This window comes from Primulina tabacum, chromosome 4 (assembly GCF_025594145.1).
Source record: "Primulina tabacum isolate GXHZ01 chromosome 4, ASM2559414v2, whole genome shotgun sequence".
Taxonomy (NCBI): domain Eukaryota; kingdom Viridiplantae; phylum Streptophyta; class Magnoliopsida; order Lamiales; family Gesneriaceae; genus Primulina; species Primulina tabacum.
In genome coordinates this window covers 46487844-46509368 of record NC_134553.1, presented here as the reverse complement: position 1 = coordinate 46509368, position 21525 = coordinate 46487844, and the positions used below count along the sequence as shown (strand labels likewise).

General features: G+C 35.6%; 1 protein-coding gene across 1 annotated transcript; it reads left to right on the top strand.

Annotated features, from left to right (window-relative positions):
• The first annotated feature begins 10824 nt into the window (after nucleotides 1–10824).
• LOC142543488 (putative serine/threonine-protein kinase PBL3) lies at nucleotides 10825–14545 on the top strand. Its single transcript, XM_075650783.1, has 6 exons — nucleotides 10825–11177; nucleotides 12118–12455; nucleotides 12546–12681; nucleotides 13308–13444; nucleotides 13549–13672; nucleotides 14056–14545. The coding sequence occupies exons 1-6, from the start codon at nucleotides 11120–11122 to the stop codon at nucleotides 14487–14489; spliced, it is 1227 nt and encodes a 408-aa protein (XP_075506898.1). The 5' UTR covers nucleotides 10825–11119; the 3' UTR covers nucleotides 14490–14545.
• The last annotated feature ends 6980 nt before the right edge of the window (nucleotides 14546–21525 follow it).

The window sequence follows — 21525 nt, the reverse complement described above, 5'->3', positions numbered from 1 at the left end:
TAATTTTTTTATGTTTTGATTCCTAAAAAAATCTAATTTTTAAATAATTATTAACTTTAAAAATGTAGTATTAGTGGTGTTCATGCATCATTATTTTATTTATTTTTAACGTCATGATATCGATGTGACATGTTGACATGACGTCAATATAATGTTCACGTGTTTGTGACAATACTATCATCACATCAAGATTCAAAGAAAAATTATTAAAATTTCGAAAAATGAAAAATAGAGAGTTAAGAGTCAATTTTGATAATATAGATGTCTAAAATGACAAATAAACAACAAAAAAATCGAAAATTGTAATTTTTACAATAAACAGTAATTTGTTTAGAATCAGCCAACTTTCTTGGTATATTTTAAAAAACATTGTTTTTTCTAAACTTTATCAAAATGATCTGCCCGGTTCATTAAATTTCGAAGCATAATAAATTGTGGACCATAACAGTCCATGATTAGGGATGGCAATGGGCTGGGGCGGATTTGCCATCCCCATCCCCATCCCCGAATTCCATCCTTACCCCCATCCCTGCCCCAATCCCCGTTTTTTCGGGTTCGTGGAATCCCCAAACCCGAAACTTCGGGGATCAACTTCCTATCCCCGCTCTCATCCCCGTTTCAAAAATATTAATATTGTAAGACGATAACGAATTCGGAGATTTTCACAAACCAAAATTTATTATTATCTATTATTATTAGAGATAATATTAATATTAATATCAATATCAATATTAATAATAATAAGATTATTAATATTTTAAATAATAATAATATTATTATATTATTAATATTAATAATACTATTATTTTATTATTGATATTATTTTCGGGGCGGGTTCGGAGATTTCGGGGATGAGGATAGTAATCCCATATCCGCCCCGAATTATATCGGGGATTTACAAAAATCCCCGAACCCGAACCCAAACCCGAAAAAATCGGGGTTCCTCATCCCCGTTTCGGGTTTTCCTCGCGGGGCCCCAAACCTATGGGGAATGTTGCCATCCCTATCCATGATTAATATATCATAAAATTCTTGTGAGATCGTCTCACAGATCAATTTTATGAGAAAAATCTCACATTCGATATGATTCATGAAAAAAATTAATTTTTATTTCAAAATTATAATTTTTCAATCTAAATATGAATCGGATCGACCCGTCTCACATATATAAAGATATAAGTCTGTGTCACGAGAGAATTACTTTTAATAAATTTTGTTAAACCCAAATTTTTCTACTTTTTTAAAAAGCACACATTGAATAGTAATTAATATTATTCCATGTAAAACTTAAAAATTACTAACAACCTAATTCACTAAATGAAGGATTAACATTGCTATGTCGATATTATACACCTACATTATTTATATTATACTAGTATGTCGGCACAAACGTTACGTATTTGTACAATTTTTTATAATTAATTTGATTTATATTCATAAATGAGTAATACCATAATTGTAAAAATTAATAAAAAGACATATTGCAATTTGAAATGATTATATTCAAATAGGGATGAGAATATAATTGTAAAAATTAATGAGATGTCATGCGACAATTTGAAATTATAAAATTAAAACAAAAAAACCTAAAAATCACAATGACCTCATTTTTTTAAATCTCTATTATAGAGATTAGAGATTCTTAATAGAGTACTAGTGATCTTGACACGTATTACATGCTTATACAATCTTTTTATAATTAATTTGATATATATTTAAATTAATCATATATTAATTGTGAAAATTTGTGAGAGATTAAACTGTAATTTTGAAAGAGTTTCGTATCATAATTGCAAAAAATAATGAGAAATTAAACAATAACTTTGAAATAATAAATTAAAAAAATAGACTATGACATCAATTCTCGTCTCTGCAACGAAGAAATTTACGGTGCAAGGATAAGATATCTTTAGTCATTTATCAATTTAAAGATCAAAATTACTCCTGAGGTTATAATTTTTCATCGATTAATTTTAGTTATTTTTTATTTGAAAATCAAAATTATTAATTTAACTATTCACAAATAATAAATTTGAGTATCACAATTAATCCCATAACTATTTAGTGATAACATTTTTTTTATCTATTTATTTATACTTAAGTAAATCCAATTTAGTATTTATGTACCGCGACAACTTTCGCGACACGCGTAATATAGAGTAGGTCTCTTGTGAGACGATCTCACGAATCTTTATCTGTGAGACGAGTCAACCCTACCGATATTCACAATAAAAAGTAATACTCTTAGCATAAAAGTAATATTTTTTCATGGATGACCCAAATAAGATATCCGCCTCACAAAATACTACCCGTGAGACCGTTTCACACAAGTTTTTGTCCATAATATATTGTAATAAGCACACCATAAGTTTTTATAAGCTGAATTTCGATATTTACCATATCATGTACAAGTATAGATAAAAGACCAATATTGATAACGTGTAAATAGCTATTATCAAACTAATTTTGATGGTCAAATTGATAAAAGATAATTTCGTTAGGGGTTAGTAAATAGGAAAATAATTTTAGTATTCGAAATAGATAGAAGGTAATTAATATATATAATTAACTTTGATATGTTTGCCCATTAACTAGGTTTATCTTCGTGTCTACCATTGAGGTGACACTCACCTATTGAACGTGATGAAGCATATCAAAATTCTACATTCACTATGTGAGTATCAAATCAGTGGTGGGCACAAAGTGAGCACGGTTGTTGAATAAAATTTCAAAATTATATGAGTAAGTCAGACAAAGCTTCAGCTCGTATATGCACCGATGAACGAATGTTAGAGGGTGCAAACGATATGTTTCTGTTAGTTGTCTCACATCGGTTGGATAAAATACTTGAGAGTTGTATATATGGTCTTGGAAAATTCTCTCTCTTTGAGCTAGCTTTTGGGGTTGAGTTAGGTCCAAGTTCCAATCTTAACATGGTATTAGAGTTCAGGTTCCACCGTTATTTGTTGGACTGTCCATAGTTGGGTCACCCGTTCTGCCCATAGTTGGGTCAATTGTAAACTTCACGCTCTAGATATTCATTACTAGGCGTGAGGGGGTGTGTTAGTTGTCTCACATCAGTTGGATAAAATACCTGAGAGTTGTATATATGGTCTTGGACAATCATTCCCCATTGAGCTAGCTTTTGGGGTTAAGTTGGGTCCAAATTCCAATCTTAACAGTTTTCGATGTAGCACTTTCGATGTTTAAGTAAGTATTGTGACAAAACTTAAGTGCGCGATAAAAATAGTATTAATGATAACAATAATTGAATGTATAAAATCACGAGACATGTTATTTATAGTAGTGAGAGGAGTTAGGTATCTTGCAAGAAAAAAACTCTTACTACAAAAAATCTTTGAAATACGAAATTTGTGGTGATATTTATACTAATATGATCTTATCCATAATATATTATAAATTTGGTATGTATATGATGTCATCGGGATTTATACTTTTCATCGCCAAACATCAATCGTTGACTTGATCAAATTTGTGGAGTAAAAAAGTTCCATCAAATTATTATTATTATTATTATTATGTTATTTATTATCAACTCAGTCAATTTTTTAGGTCCATACTCGATTTTCACATTAAAATTGGAAAATACATTATTTAGATCTTAATTTTAAAAATTTCAATCAAATTCATATTTTATAGTTTCATTCATTAAACGAAAGCTTAAACATGATTTGAAGCGTTGCAACATATATCAATATTGTTTAAAAAGTGAAAATTATATTTTTGTCTTATAAATGACACTATTTTATTTTTGGTCATATTGTTTGTTAAATTACTTTTGAAATAAACAAATTTTCATTTTTATTCACATTTAATATTATTAATCGGAGCATTAATGTGACATCGAAAATAATTACGTGACATTGAAAAATAATGATATATTACAGAAAATGGCTTATATGACTTCAAATGTTGCAACGTAAGTTTCCGATGTTTCATCAGTACTCATACGAAAAATGACTATTTTTTTTTAAAAATAGTATGAAGTTAACAGATTAAAGTTATAAATTAACTAACTAAATAGTAAAAATTAAAAACATACAAACGTCCATAACAAAAAATATAATTTTCTCGTTTAAAAATAAGTTATCGAAAGTAATTTAAATAAAATAACTCAACAGTTAGAATTCTTTGTTCGATTTCTAGATGACTGTAATAAATAACTGAGTTGACAACGTACTTTCTGCTTTGAAATATAATGTGTTTCTAATATTAGCATTAAGATTATTTGACCGAGTTGCTTTTAATTCTAAGTAAAGAAACATTTCACCAATTTTTGGAAAAAAAGTAAAATGACAAAATCTCACTTTTCTTGGTTTGAGGTACTGTTTTGACGCTGTTTCAAAAATTTCACCAACTAATTAATAAAAACTTGTGTTGTGAAAAAGTTAAAATTTATGGTAAAAAGTAAAAATATCAAACTCTCAAAATTTACCAAACTACACACTTTATAATATTTTTCTCTCTACTCAATTGTGATTTTCTTCACAAATGAGAGATCTATTTATAGGAAATCTTTACAAATAATCCAAAAATAAAATACATCATTGCCTACATCATCACACACTAATTTTCAATATTTACAACTCTTATTTTCAACATTCAAATATTCAACATTCAAATATTCAATACACACATTTTAAATATTATTTTCCAACACTCCCTCTTGTGATGATGATCATGATACGATGATGTCTTCATTACGTGTTTTTGTACTGCCTCGTTAAAAACCTTACTTGGAAAAACCCATTGGGATAAAAACCATAGTAAGGGAAAAAGAGTGCAGTCACGTAAACTCCCCCTGATGTTGACATGAACAATTCTTCACAAATTTCGTAGATTGCGCATCCCAATATTATATATGTGCTTTCTGAATATTGACGTAGGAAGTGCCTTTGTGAAGAGATCTGATGAGTTTTCACTTGATTGAATGTGACGAACATCAATACATTTATTCTTCTCAAGCTCCTTGGTGAATGCGAAGAACTTAGGAGGAATATGTTTAGTTCTGTCGCTTTTTATGTATCCTTCTTTCATTTGAGCAACACATGCAGCATTATCTTCATATAGTATCACATGCTTCTCATCAGATGATAATCCACATGAAATTTGGATATTTTGGGTCATTGATTTTAACCACACACATTCACGACTTGCATCATGTAGTGCAATAATCTCGGCATGATTTGATGAAGTTGTTACGAGCGTTTGTTTCTGAGAACGCCAAGATATTGCAGTGCCTCCACGAGTAAATACATATCCAGTTTGGGAACGTGCCTTGTGTGGATCAGATAAGTATCCAGCATCAGCATAACCAATTATACTTGGATTAGCATCTTTTGAATACAAAAGTCTCAAGTCTGTCGTTCCTCGTAGATAACGGAATATATGTTTAATTCCGTTCCAGTGTCTCTTTGTTGGATATGTGCTAAATCTTGCCAACAGATTCACGGCAAAAGATATATCAGGCCTTGTACAATTTGTAAGGTACATAAGGGCACCGATGACACTTAGATATGGTACTTCTGGACCAAGAATATCTTCATCATCTTCACATGGACGGAATGGATCCTTTTCTATGTTTAATGATCTAACAACCATTGGAGTACTTAAAGGATTTGCTTTATCCATATTAAAACGTTTAAGGATCTTTTCTGTATAATTTGTCTGGTGAACAAACATTCCACATTCTTTTTGTTCAATTTGTAAACCCAGACAATACTTGGTTTTTCCAAGATCCTTCATTTCAAATTCTTCCTTCAAGTATGACACAACTTCTTGAATTTTCTTATTCGTTCCAATGATGTTTAAATCATCAACATATATAGCAATAATTACGCATCTGGATGTTGTTTTCTTAATGAAAACACAAGGGCATATTGAATTATTTACATATCCATTTTTCATCAAGTGATCACTTAGTCGATTATACCACATTCGACCTGATTGCTTTAACCCATATAATGATCTTTGTAATTTCACAGAATAACATTCCCTGGGTTTTGAACTTTGTGCTTCAGGCATCTTAAATCCTTCAGGGATTTTCATATATATATTACTATCAAGTGATCCATATAAGTAAGCTGTAACAACATCCATAAGACGCATTTCTAAATTTTCAGATACCGCCAAGCTAATCAAATACCGAAACGTAATTGCATCCATCACAGGAGAATACGTTTCTTCATAATCAATTCCAGGCCTTTGAGAAAAACCTTGTGCAACAAGTCGAGCTTTATATCTTACTATTTCATTTTTCTCATTTCGCTTTCGAATAAAAACCCATTTGTATCCAACATGTTTTACACCTTTAGGTGTAAGGACTATAGGTCCAAAAACATTACGTTTATTTAGCGAATCTAATTCAACCTGGATGACATCTTTCCATTTTATCCAATCCTGCCGATTTTTACATTCACCAAAAGATTTTGGTTCATGATCTTCGTTATCATTTATGATGTCGATTGCCACATTATAAGAAAATATATCATCAATTTCATCTATATCTTTTCGGTTCCATATTTTTCCAGTATTAATGTAATTGATAGAGATTTCATGATTCTCGTCAGTTTGTGGTTCTGACAGAATATTTTCATCATCATGTGTTTCTTCAGGAACACCATTCTCTATTTTGTGATCATCATGTGTTTTTTCAGGAACATCATTCTTTATTTTGTGATCATCGTGTTTCTCTATAAATTTTCTTTTTCGAGGATTTTTATCCTTGGAACCGACTGGCCTTCCACGCTTCAGGCGTTTAATGACATCATGAGTATCTTCAATTTGTTTATTTGGAATTTCAATTCGAGCAGGGGCATTTGCAGCATGTATATATGATTTAGTTACCCCTTTTGTGTCAGCAAATGCATCTGGTATTTGATTGGCTATTCTTTGCAAGTGTACAATTTGTTGTACATCTTTTTCACATTGTTTTGTTCTTGGATCCAGATGTAACAATGATGATACATGCCATGTAATTTTTTTTTCGGTATACTTCTGTTCTCCCCCTAACATTGGGAAGATTTCCTCATTAAAATGACAATCAGCAAAACGTGCTGTGAACACGTCGCCTGTCTGAGGTTCAAGATATCGAATGATTGATGGAATATCATAACCGATATAAATTCCAACCTTTCTTTGAGGTTCCATTTTCTTTCGTTGTGGTGGTGCAATAGGCACATACACCATACATCCAAAAATTCTCAGATGAAAAATGTCTGGTTCTTTACCAAATGCAAGCTGCAATGGGGAGTATTTATGATATGCACTTGGTCTGATGCGAATTAATGCAGCAGCATGTAAAATTGCATGTCCCCATATAGAAATATGGAGCTTTGTTTTCATAATCATTGGTCTAGCAATCATTTGCAGACATTTAATCAATGATTCAGCCAATCCATTCTGTGTATGTACATGAGCAACGGGATGCTCAACAATGATTCCCATAGACATACAATAATCATTGAAAGTTTGGGAAGTAAATTCACCAGCATTATCAAGTCTAATTTTCTTGATTGTATAATCGGGAAATTGATTCCTCAATTTTATTATTTGAGTAAGTAATCTTGCAAATGCAACATTTCGAGTTGATAATAAACATACATGTGACCATCTGCTGGAGGCATCAATCAATACCATAAAATATCTGAATGGTCCACATGGTGGATGGATTGGTCCACAAATATCACCCTGAATACGTTCAAGAAACATTGGTGATTCAGTTTGGATTTTGACTGGTGATGGTATTATAATAAGTTTTCCAAGAGAACATGCTTTACATTGAAACTTATTATTCTGAAAGATCTTCTGGTCTTTCAGTGGATGACCATGTGTATTTTCTATAATTCTTCGCATAATTGTTGAACCAGGATGTCCCAATCGATCATGCCAATTGGTTAATATCGAAGAATTATCAACTACCATGTTTGATTCAATGGGACTTATATGTGTATAATGCAATCCAGTAGGGAGCATTGGTAGTTTTTCAATCACATATTTCTTTCCTGATTTATATGTGATAAGACACATATATTTCTCATTCCCTTCATTCATTGTTTGAGTATCATACCCATGGAATATATATCATTAAAACTCAACAAATTTCTTTTCGATTGTGGTGAATATAAAGCATCATTGATCAAAAATTTTGTACCATTAGGTAACAAAAATTGTGCTTTACCACATCCTTTAATCAAGTCTACAGGACCTGATATTGTATTCACCGTTGTTTTTGTTGGTTTTAGTTCCAAGAAATATCTTTTATCTCGGAGGATAGTGTGCGTTGTACTACCACTATCGGGTATGCAAACTTCAGCTTTGCTCATAGCATTTTCCATATTTGAACTTCAAAAAAAAATATGCAATGAAATAAATTACTTGCAATATATATTTAAATATAACACAAATCATAATTATACAATAAAACATTATTCTATGAATACATGAAAAATAAATTATTGTACATTTATATTCTACCATTATATTGTTCATTTTCAGAGAAATCGTTGAGAAAATCTGCAGCATCAATATTGTTCATTTCTATCCCACCAACATATTGATCATTTCCAGAGAAATCATTCATAAAATCACCAGCATCAAAATGAGTTGAATCACTCAAATGGTCACTGCGTTCAGTGAAGTTGGTCTCCTTTTCTTTCCCCTTTAATGATTTTTTATAAAGTTTACAAAGGTGCTCAGGGGCTCGACAAAATTTGGACCAATGTCCTGGAGTACCACATCTGTAACAAGAACTTTCATATCTTTTTGAGTGCTTCTCATTAACACTTGTATTCTCATGATGCCTTTTCTGTGGATGGTTTGGGACGTTCTTTTGAGATGAGTTATAAAAATAACTATCTCGATTATTTTCAAAACCACGGCCTTGACCACGACCACGGCCAATTCCACGTCCACGTCCACGACCTCGACCTCGACCAAAACCTTGTCTTTGAATTTGATTTTGGTTTCCAGGTTTAAATTCATTTTTACTTACAGCATTTACTTCTGGAAATGCTGTTGATCCAGTGGGTCGGGACTGATGATTTCTCATTAATAGCTCGTTGTTTTTTTCCGCCACAAGAAGACAGGCGATGAGTTCAGAATATCTCGCGAATCCACGTACTCTATATTGTTGCTGTAGAGTAATATTTGATGCATGAAACGTGGAAAATGTTTTTTCAAGCATATCAGATTCTGTGACCTCATGTCCACAAAATTTTAATTGCGAGATTATTCTATACATCGCCGAATTGTAATCACTGACTTTTTTAAAGTCTTGGAATCTCAATGTATTCCATTCATCCCGGGCGGTCGGAAGTATAACTTCTCTTATATGTTCGAATCTTTCTTTTAATTCCTTCCACAAAGCCATGGGATTTTTTTCAGTCAGATATTCACATTTCAATCCATCGTCGAGATGTCGACGCAAAAATATCATGGCTCTTGCCTTTTCTTGTGACGTGCATATGCCATTTTCTTTAATGGTCTCGCTTAGACCCAATGACTCAAGATACATTTCTACATCTAGAGTTCATGGCATATAATTCTTTCCCGTGATGTCGAGCGCAACAAATTCGAGCTTTGTTAAATTTGACATGGTGGTACTAAAAAAAATTACGATGCATTTTATTAGTTAATAATTATTGCAATACAAAGTAACGGATAAACAACAAGTACAAGTATTTGTAAAAATAAAGAAAACGCACGAGGAGGATATTCTCCGATAAATACAAGACTCGTGAGTATGACAACCAAAATAATTAAAAATATCCTTGAGAAAACCATCTTCTTTTTTCTTCGAAAAATTTGATGATGAATAATTTTTAGAGAAGAAGAGAAAGTTGGAGTGATGGAATGTGTTTGTGAGATCATATTTATAGGGCAAAAACTAGCCGTTTTTTACCATTTATGACCGTTGGGGTACAAAAAAAAATAAAGGTATGTATTTGTATAATTTTATGGTAATAATATGATATATATAATATTAGACATGTTTAAATAATTATGTATATCATATCATAATATTATAATGAGTGTCATAATTTATTTTGTTTAAAAACCTTATAGGCTTTTATACTTGTCGTATCCCTTACCGGGAGTGTGGGATGTCGTCTTAATATCCTCTCAGAATTTATAACAAGTTTATGAAAAATTTATTTTTATTATTTCTAATAATAACATTATATTGTATATTAAATAAATACATAATAAATAAATAACAGTAAAATAAATATAATTATTTTTGTTACCTTTTTCTTCTGTTTGGAGCTTGGAAAAGTATGTAGGACTTTTAAAGCTTCGTGCTGATAACGTGTTGTGAAAAAGTAAAAATTTATGGTAAAAAGTAAAAATCTCAAACTCTCAAAATTTACCAAACTACACACTTTATAATATTTTTCTCTCTACTCAATTGTGATTTTCTTCACAAATGAGAGATCTATTTATAGAAAATCTTTACAAATAATCGAAAAATAAAATACATCATTACCTACATCATCACACACTAATTTTCAATATTTACAACTCTTATTTTCAACATTCAAATATTCAACATTCAAATATTCAATATACACATTTTAAATATTATTTTCCAACAGCATTGTCATGATTTTTTAAAATCAAAATATAGAATAAACCATTGATGAAAAGTGAACTGTGTGTGTAAAAGGAATATATATTATTTTTATTATAGAATATTAAATGATAATTTTATTCATTATTTACAGATGAGCTTGATTTGTTCGAAGATGAACACCCTGCGAACGCGTCAGCATTAAAAAGGAAGGAGTTAAATTCAGGTGGGACAGTAGCTAGCTAAGCTACCCAAATTGATTGATGACATGATACCAGTGCAGAATCTATCAACGGCAGTCTACCATTTTAGAATGTCCTTTCGGCCTTTTCCCATTCTTCTTTCTTGATGCCCTTCTGCAAAAACAATGCCGTTTTCTTAAAAAAAAGGCCTGTTCTTTGTAGATTAAAAAGAGGGGAGCTTCAATTCAAGCACCGTTTTTGGAAATCCTTTACTTATTTGTACCTGATTGTTTGGTAGTTTTCTTGATTTCTGTTGAGGACCCTTCCTTTGGTTGCTCTGATTCTTATGGGTAATTGCTTTGGTTCATCCGCTAGGGTTGATGCCTCTCTTAGCACCCCTTCTGGTATTCTACTCCCGTGTTTGCTTATGTATCTGTTCCTATGCTTAGTTGTTCGAGTTTGAGTGGAGAGAATTGAAGCTTTTTTCTGATTAGTTTCTGTGTTATTTCGTTATTGGTTCGAGTTATGATTACCCATGGTCCCACGTTAAACCTTTTTACACGGCAAAGGTGGAATCTTTAGGCTCTCAAATTGAGCTCTGTTTGTAAAATTTTTGGCTTTAGGAATGTCTAAGATGAATGCAAAATCTTGCTTTTTGTCGACTCTTTGTTTTATGAGTGCTGAAGGGGAGGAGAAAGTTCTACCTTCTGTAGAGGTGCCATGGTTAGTTTGTCTGGACTTGAGCCTATAATTTCCTTTTTAGTTGCATATTTGATTACCTTGCTGCTGCAGGTGTACTTAAAATGTGATTTTTATGTTAGTTAATTTTGTCTACGCCTTAGAGTTATGGCTGTTGCAACAAGAAGCTTCAGTTGTCTTGCATGCTAAATGTTTGGGCTTCATGTGTAGCTTATGTTAAATTGATTCTGTGGATTTTGGAAATTCATTTCCATTCATTAAATGTGACCATAGACATCCAAAAAATTGGCAAACCTTTATTTATTTTGATGAAGATACGATGACTTCTCAAGGAAACACGGATCTGGGAGAGTAATCAAGGACAAATGGCAAGTCCACTAAAATTAGCTTGTGCAAGTGCTGTTATAATGTTGTAACCAAATGACAAGATTTTATGGAATGGATATCTTATTCAACTACTATATTTACACTATTTTTATAATTCAAGTTTCCACATCGATGTTTTTTGCTGTTAATTAGTACATAATCTACCACTATGTTTAAAAATTATCTTCTTCTATTAATGTAAATTCTTGAAAGGTGTTTGCTTCAAGGGGTTGTAATCAGCTGATCATCTAACCTGCATCATTGTTCTGAATGTACAAGCATCAAGATTTCCCAGCAAAACGAGCAATTCATCATCTCATTTCAACATAAGCATTCCCATTTACAGTCGCAAAAGCAGTGTCGAAATCCTTCCTACTCCAAGATCCGAGGCTGAAATACTCTCGTCACCTCACGTGAAGCCCTTCTCATTTAACGAGTTAAGGAATGCAACAAGAAACTTTCGACCTGACAGTCTTCTTGGTGAAGGAGGATTTGGTTATGTTTTCAAAGGATGGATTGACGAGCATACTCTAACCGCCACAAAACCTGGGTCGGGACTCGTTATTGCTGTCAAGAAGTTGAAGCCTGAAGGTTTCCAAGGCCACAAAGAGTGGTTGGTATGTTTTTCCTTTGTCACTCTTATGGATTTATTTGTAACCGAATTTTTTATGCATCGATTATTTGACCAGCCTGTTTATGTTTTGCAGACAGAAGTTAATTATCTTGGTCAACTTCGACATGTGAACCTAGTTAAACTTATTGGATACTGCTCTGAGGGTGATAACCGGCTATTGGTTTATGAGTTCATGTCGAAAGGAAGTCTGGAGAATCATTTGTTCAGAAGTACTTTTTGCACTAAAATTAACTTTTATCTTCGCCTTTTTACCTCATTATATTATATATCAATTCATGAAGTCCTCTATAAAATGATGAAGATATTTTATTGGCTACTTCTATTTATTGATTGTCATTTTATTGCACATCAATTCTTCAAGTTCTTTTTAAGATGACGAAGATATTTAAGTAGTTATTTCTTGAATTTATTTTCGACCTCTTTAAAACGTCTTCTTATGATTAGTTGCAGTTATGCTCTCTGATTACATTTGTACTGCAATCTGAGCCTTCTGGTTTCTTTCCTCCTATGCACGTTTTGTTTTGAATGACGGTGAGAAGATCTTGCGGAAATTCATTTGGTTTCTTTTAGTTTGACATCTTCGCTTGTGCTTATAATCAGCCTTCTTGAAATGTTGGAGTCATTCAGCTACGCTGTCTATATTCAGATCCATCAACTCTTTTTATCTTTTTCATTGATTAGTAACCTAGGAGAATGCTAATTTTCCATTTATGTGGTCTTGTTATTCCCAATTTATCATGGGTCGGATGGACATACTCTGTATTTTTTTTTTACCAAAAGTTGGCGTGTGGTGTATAAACAACATGTGACATTTGAATCCAATTACATGGTGCAGGAGGGCCTCAACCCATTTCGTGGGTGACTCGAATGAAGGTTGCGACCGGTGCGGCTAGGGGGCTTTCTTTCTTGCATGAAGCTAGAGAACAAGTGATCTATAGAGATTTTAAGGCTTCTAACATTCTTCTCGATGGGGTATAATTGAAACCTTTTTCTCGTTTTCTGCCAACTTTAATCCAACAGTTAATTTTCTTGTCTCATGTCGTATATCGATTTACACCAATCAATTCCATTTGCAGGAATTTAGTGCAAAATTATCTGACTTTGGTTTGGCCAAAGCTGGCCCAACCGGTGACAAGACTCATGTATCCACTCAAGTTATGGGAACACATGGCTATGCTGCACCGGAATACGTTGCTACAGGTGAGTTAAAAAATGACAGCCATTATTATTTTTTGTTCTACTCTTCGTCCTTCCATTCATGCTAGATAACTGAGCAAAGGTCCCCTTACTCTCTCAGATGTTTGGTGTAGCCATCTCCGTTTCCTGAAATGCCTATCCCTATACTATATTAGTATATTGTGTCTTTATTTGTCAACTTCTGGTCTCTTAGAATTTCTCTATAATTTTCTTAAACACAACACGCTTTGTACAACTTTATTGTTTTAGTGTTTTAATTTCTTGATGTGATTTTTTATTTATAAAATTACTGGTACTTGAATAGTGATGTAATTTTATAATTAATTTTGCCACGTGAAGAATCTTCAAATTATGTTAAATTTTTTTTTTCCAATTTTCCGGAATAGGCCGACTGTCATCAAAGAGTGATGTGTACAGCTTTGGGGTTGTTTTGCTTGAATTGCTCTCGGGACGTCGTGCTGTCGACAAAACAAAAGTGGGCATCGAGCAAAACTTAGTCGATTGGGCGAGACCTTATATGAGTGACAAGAGAAAGCTGTTCCGGATCATGGACACTAAACTTGAGGGCCAATACCCTCAGAAAGCAGCATACAGTGCAGCTAATATTTGTCTTCAGTGTCTAAGCCCCGACCCAAAAATGAGGCCACGGATGGCAGAGGTTGTAGCTACTCTGGAACAGCTTCAAACTCCAAGAAACGCAACAAGATATTCAGATTCAGAGAATCGAGCTTCTTTTGAGTCTGTTTCCGCCTCGCCATTGAAACTCGGCACTTTGGCATCTCCATTGCCAAGACATCAAAGGTCTTCTCATGCGAGATGAGGCAGCTTAGTCCACCATCTACCGTAAATTTCTATTCTAGGTCCAAATTTTACTGTTTGTGTCCTTACTGGATCAATCAATGGATGTATTAACAACCATTTCCCCATTGTAATGATATTGTATCCTCTGAGGAATTTCGTGGCATGTTTGTCACTTGACAAGAGTAACATGAAGCTCAGAATTAGGAGTTGTCATCTTTACCCCTAAGTTAAGAAGGGAGTATCAGGTATAAATGTTCCTTCGGCGTCATCCGAAAGGAAAGAAGAGGGTGGTCTAATTGGGGGATAACGACTGATTGTGGTACGGGAGGATTGATTTTTTCAATCTTTTCGATCTTTGTTCTGTAAGAATAGCAGTATAGATGATCAAAATTTCTCTCAGAGATTACAAATGAATCCCTATGAGAGACACATTGCACAAACACTTCCGCATTTTTCTAAAGTGTTATCCCTTACCATGTAACATTCCGAAACTTCCAAGTTTCGGTGGCTTGCTTACATCTGAGGTTGTATGTCACGATCAGCCCAGCCCCAGCAATTACCGAGCCCAAGCCCAACCCAACGCCTTCAAAAGATATTGTTTATCAAAGACACACTCATGGGAAGTACAAGGTGGTAGATTAGATAAGAGGATTCTAGAGTTATCTTGTTTTTTTTAATTCTTTAAATAAGAGATTATCTCATTTAGTTGGTTTTGATTAGATATGGTTGTTTATTAGTTACGAAGATATCCTCTAGGAAGATATCAAGTGAATTTGATTGGGATTCTTATCCTTTAGTTTGGCTTGTATATATATTCAGCAGAAGTGAGGAAATAAAATCATCAAAATTGAGTTTCTTCTACCAAAGTCCGAGATTGTGAGGTTCTCTCTTCAACGAGCCTCAATTCCCAACTATCAAAAATAGCGAGACGTGGGTGGAAATCTCAGAAACACGCTCACAATCTTGCGAGTGGTGAATTCTCTCTAAATCGGCCCATAACTAGATCCATTACCCGAGCACATAACATTGTATTTCTCTAACATATAAGCTGCTAACGATGTTGTTTTGAACGAGTATCTGGACTTGCTAGACTCACAATAGATCACCTCCTTCATCGCTCATATAACAGCGATTCAAAGTGCAAACAAGTTGTAGACAAATAATTTCTCAATATGCAAAAGAGGTAGAGGTACACTCTTTATCAAACTAAAAAATCAGTAGTATCATGTTATCTAATCTATTTTCTATATACAAAAATTTCTGAAATTTTATTTTATATTCAATAGAGAAGTACTTGTGCAAATGTATATATTCACGTTGTTGTATCGCATATTTTGTTAAATTTTATTCTATTTTTTTCGCAATTTTAATCATTTTTACGATATGGTGACACTTATACAACACCAATATGACAATATCAAGATGCTGATTTGTGCAAGTGCTACATCAATACTTCTAATGAAGAAGTACAAAAACTACAAAAAAATTGAAAATATATGTCTAAGATTGAAAATTAGTACATAAAACACTAAATCGAAAAAAAAAAAAACATATATCACCAAAATTGGAGTTTAAGAAAACTACCCAAAACAATTATCTAAGTTTACCTATATTTAGTTTTGGCCCTTTTACAAATCAAAATTGAGTCTTGGTCCCGTAACTTATATTTTGTTGGATTTTGGTTTTATTTAGTCGCTTGACTTCCGAAAATTCTGACATGTAGTGATGATCTAGGGCCCACCTACCTCTATTTTTAATTTTTTATATTATAAATTATAAAATTTTGTTAAATAAATAATATTTGATAAAAAATATAAATATTATCTCGATTCACACTGAAAATAATTTTTTAAAATTTATTTTCTCAATTTTATCTAAAACTTGTGTATTTATATATTTTTTTTATCTTTTTATAATTTAAATTGATATATTAATATTTGATTTGGAAATATTAAAGTTCTAATTTTGGTCAATTTTTTGTATAATCAATTGCTATGAAATATGTTAATTATGAAATATGGAAAATTCGACGTGATAGTTGTCATGCCCCATGATCGGATATATTGACATTGGCTTCGTACAACAATTAGACATTATTATCGACAAGTCTCATAACATAAGATCCATAAAATCAATCTATATCATAATCAAATTTATCTTTACAATGCATAAATCAAAGAAAAAAAAACAGAATTATGAAATGTTTTAAAACTTAAATAAAATATAAATAGCAAACTAAATGTAGGACCGAACGCTTGACGATTTACCAAAAGCTATAGCTAGTAGTAATTGTGCAACTCAAATCTTTTAAACCGCACAACAGCTCAAGCACCACGATTCGATCGCTCTACCAAGCAGGGAGAATTATTACACCAAACAATCTCCCTCCCAATAATTGCACTCCTTGCAATAAATGAAAATCGAACCCATGATCTTGGCTCTGATACCAATTGTAGGACCGAACGTTTGTCGCTTTACCAAAAGTTATAGTTAGTAGTAATGGTGCAACTCAAATCTTTTAAACCGTACAGCAACTCAAACACCACAATTCGATCGCGCTACCAATTAGGGACAATTATTACACCCAACACTAAATAAGTGCATGAACTTCGTGATAAATCTTCATCACCTACTGTCTGTCTGCTAGAAAATATGTTTGTGATATGCTTGAAAATCTCCAAAATTGTGGTGTAATTTTTAAAAGTGGCTTGAGTGCTTATTTATAGGTATTGCACTCATCTTGATTTTGTCACGAAATCGTGATATTCTTGTCCCACAAATCATTCCATAATCAGCGAAAATTCATTCCTTAATCTAGCACTACAAAAAAATGCTAATATCGACAGTCAAAATCATTGTCATTTATATTAGCGGCCGATTTGAATTTCGTCCTTAAAACTCGTCGTTGAAAATTGACGAAGGTTTAGAAAAATCGTCGCTAAATTAGCGACAGTTTTTAAAAATCAGCGTTAATTTTGCGACGGTTTTGAGAAGAACACTATCGCTAATTAGCGATTTTTTTTTCACAAACCGTCACTAGATAAAAAACTTCAAAATATTAAATAAGAAAATAAATATTATATTAAATTATTTTCCACTGTTTTGTCACGGTTTTTAACAAAAACTGTCACCAAATTAAAATTTTCTAAATTTTAAATAATTATGATATTTAATTATTGTTCGCTAATTTAAAACAACTTTTTATTTAAACCCGTCGTCATTGTTCAAAAACTATAGCTAAATTAAAATTTTAAAAATATTAAATAAGCATGGAATTGTAAATAATAATTTTATTAAATAATAAATTAATATTTAATAATAATATAATACATTACTTTAAATAATAATTAATATCAATAATTATACACATAATTATATATAGTGATACTCACGGGAAATTCAGGGTCCGATTCCAGCAAGGGTCACTAGTCCAGACGCAGGTTTTGAAATTACCTTGAGCATGAAATCACAAAGAAGACCGTTAGGAGGGGGCCAGGAGGGTGTCCTGGCGTAGCCCCTCCGACGCTCAAGTCAGTGACTGAGGATGTATGGGGGGAGCAGCTAAGGGTGCTGCTGAAAACAATATATTGAATCCCTAATTATACGCTCAAACTTGGTATTTATAGGAGAATACATGGGCTTGTCATGAGCCATTCACCTGCGGGCCTTAGATATGGGCCGGAAGTTTGGGCCAGATCTTGATGGGTTCATCCCAGGGGTATCACCAGTCTCCCCCTCCCGAGTCGAACTGAATCGTAGGTTCAAAGTTCGATTAATTGCGTTGTTCTAGGTTTACAACATGTGAGTTGTGTGTCCTTCTCGCCATCTGTCAGTCTCCAAAAATTTGGAAACAAATAAAGTCGCAATCCTGTAGCGTCGCCCCCTCCCCACGCTCGCCGCTCGCCCCTGCCGCGCACAACGCCCCAGCTGCGCGCCACTCGCCCTGTCGACGCTCGCCGCCAGCGCACAATTCTCCAGCCTAGCCTCGCCAAGCGCCGCCCTCGCCTAGCCACACCACACTACCCTCGTCGAGTCTACGCCCAGCCCTTACGCTCGCCTGCTTCGCCCTCGCCTGCCTATACACCTGCCGAGCTCGCCCCTCACCAGTCGCCCAGACGCTCGCCCACACGCTCGCCCTCGCCTGCCCATACACCTGCCAAGCTTGCCCCTCACCAGCCCTGCCAGCTCGCCCAGCCCCTCAGCTCGCCTGTCACGCTCTCCCATCACCGCCCAGCCAGCTCGCCCAACCCATCAGCTCGCCTGACAGCACGCCCACACGCTCGCCCTCGCCTGCCCATACATCTGCCAAGCTCGCCCCTCGCCGCATGATTGCCCACGCCGTGCCACGCTCGCCCCTCGCCCGAGTGCTCGCCCCTCGGCGTATGCCACGCTCGCCCGAGCGCTCTCCCTGCCTTCTCCTCGCCTCGCCATCTTCCCGCGCAAGCCACCGCCCAGCCTCGCCATGCCGCTTCTCGCCTGAGCGCCCGTCACGCTCGCCCCGCCCAGCGTTCAGCCCAACGTGGATCACCCTCGCCCCCTCGCCCGCTCGTTCGACGTTCATGCCGCAAGTTCGCCCACACAAGCACCATGCTCGCCCGACGTCCACGCCGCAAGCTCGCCCATCACCTCGCCCACACAAGCGCCATGCTCGCCCGGCGCCGCGCCCAGTAATTTTCACTGCGGCAAACATCTTTCGTTATCGACAAACAAAATAAATTTTTCTCCTCCCAAACTCTGCTCCTCTACTAGGCGATGCCTTAGTAGGAAAAATAAAATTTAATTTCTCCCAAACTCTGCTCCTCTGCTAGGCGACGCCATAGCAGAAAAATAACATTTTTCTCCTCCCAAACTCTGCTCCTCTGCTAGGCGATGCCTTAGCAGGAAAATAAAAATTCACCACCCCCACCTTCTAACTACTCTGCTAAGCCGGGCCTTAGCAGGAAAATAAAAACTCAACACTTCCACCCTCTAACTCCTCTGTTAGGCCGGGCCTTAGCAGGAAAATAAAAATTCAACACCCACACACTCTAACTCCTCTGCTAGGTCGGGCCTTAGCAGGAAAATAAAAATTCAACACCTCCACCCTCTAACTCCTCTGCTAGGTCGGGCCTTAGCAGGAAAATAAAAATTCAACACCTCCACACTCTAACTCCTCTGCTAGCTCGGGCCTTAGCAGGAAAATAAAATTCACCACATCCACCCTCTAACTCCTCTGCTAGGTCGAGCCTTAGCAGGAAAATAAAATTCACCACCTCCACCCTCTAACTCCTCTGCTAGGTCGGGCCTTAGCAGGAAAATAAAATTCACCACCTCCACCCTCTAACTCCTCTGCTAGGTTGGGCCTTAGCAGGAAAATAAAAATTCAACACCTCCACACTCTAACTCCTCTGCTAGGTCGGGCCTTAGCAGGAAAATAAAAATTCAACGCCCACACACTCTAACTCCTCTGCTAGGTCGGGCCTTAGCAGGAAAATAAAAATTCACCACCCACACCTTCTAACTCCTCTGCTAGGCCGGGCCTTAGCAGGAAAATAAAAATTCATCACCTCCACCCTCTAACTCCTCTGCTAGGTCGGGCCTTAGCAGGAAAATAAAAATTCAATACCTCCACACTCTAACTCCTCTGCTAGGTCGGGCCTTAGCAGGAAAATAAAATTCACCACCCCCACCCTCTAACTCCTCTGCTAGGCCGGGCCTTAGCAGGAAAATAAAAATTCAACGCCTCCACCCTCTAACTCCTCTGCTAGGTTGGACCTCAGCAGGAAAATAAAAATTCAACACCCACACACTCTAACTCCTCTGCTAGGTCGGGCCTTAGCATGAAAATAAAATTCACCACCCCCACCCTCTAACTCCTCTGCTAGGCCGGGCCTTAGCAGGAAAATAAAAATTCAACGCCTCCACCCTCTAACTCCTCTGCTAGGTCGGACCTCAGCAGGAAAATAAAAATTCAACGCCCACACACTCTAACTCCTCTGCTAGGTCGGGCCTCAGCAGGAAAATAAAAACTCACCACCCACACCTTCTAACTCCTCTGCTAGGCCGGGCCTTAGCAGGAAAATAAAAATTCATCACCTCCACACTCTAACTCCTCTGCTAGGCCGAGCCTTAGCAGGAAAATAAAAATTCAACACCTCCACCCTCTAACTCCTCTGCTAGGTCGGGCCTTAGCAGGAAAATAAAAATTCAACACCTCCACACTCTAACTCCTCTGCTAGGTCGAGCCTTAGCAGGAAAATAAAATTCACCACCCCCACCCTCTAACTCCTCTGCTAGGCCGGGCCTTAGCAGGAAAATAAAAATTCAACACGTTCATCCCCTAACTCCTCTGCTAAGCCGAGTCTTAGCAGGAAAATAAAGATTCCACGTCTCCACCCTCTAACTCCTCCACCCTCTAACTCCTCTGCTAGGTGATACCTTAGCAGGAGAATGAAAATTCAACGCCCCCACCCTCTAACTCCTCTGCTAGGTGATACCTTAGCAGGAAAATAAAAATTCAACGCCTCCACCCTCTAACTCCTCTGCTAGGTGATACCTTAGCAGGAGAATGAAAATTCAACGCCCCCACCCTCTAACTCCTCTGCTAGGGGATACCTTAGTAGGAAAATTAAATTTTTCTTCTACACGCTCCTCCTCTACTAGGCGATGCTTTAGTAGGAAAATAAAATTTCTCTTCCACCCCAACTCTGGTCCTCTGCTAGACGATGCCTTAGCAGGAAAATAAAATTTCTCTTTCACCCCAACTCTGCTCCTCTGCTAGGCGATGCCTGAGCAGGAAAATAAAATCTTTCTTCCACCCCAACTCTGCTCCTCTGCTAGACGATGTCTTAGCAGGAAAATAAAATTTTTCTCCTCCCCAACTCTGCTAGGCGATTCCTTAGCAGAAAAATAAAATTTATCTCCTCCCCAACTCTGCTCCTCTGCTAGACGATGCCTTAGCAGGAAAATAAAATTTATATCCTCCCCAACTCTGCTCCTCTGCTAGACGATGTCTTAGCAGGAAAATAAAATTTTTCTCCTCCCTAACTCTGCTAGGCGATGCCTTAGCAGAAAAA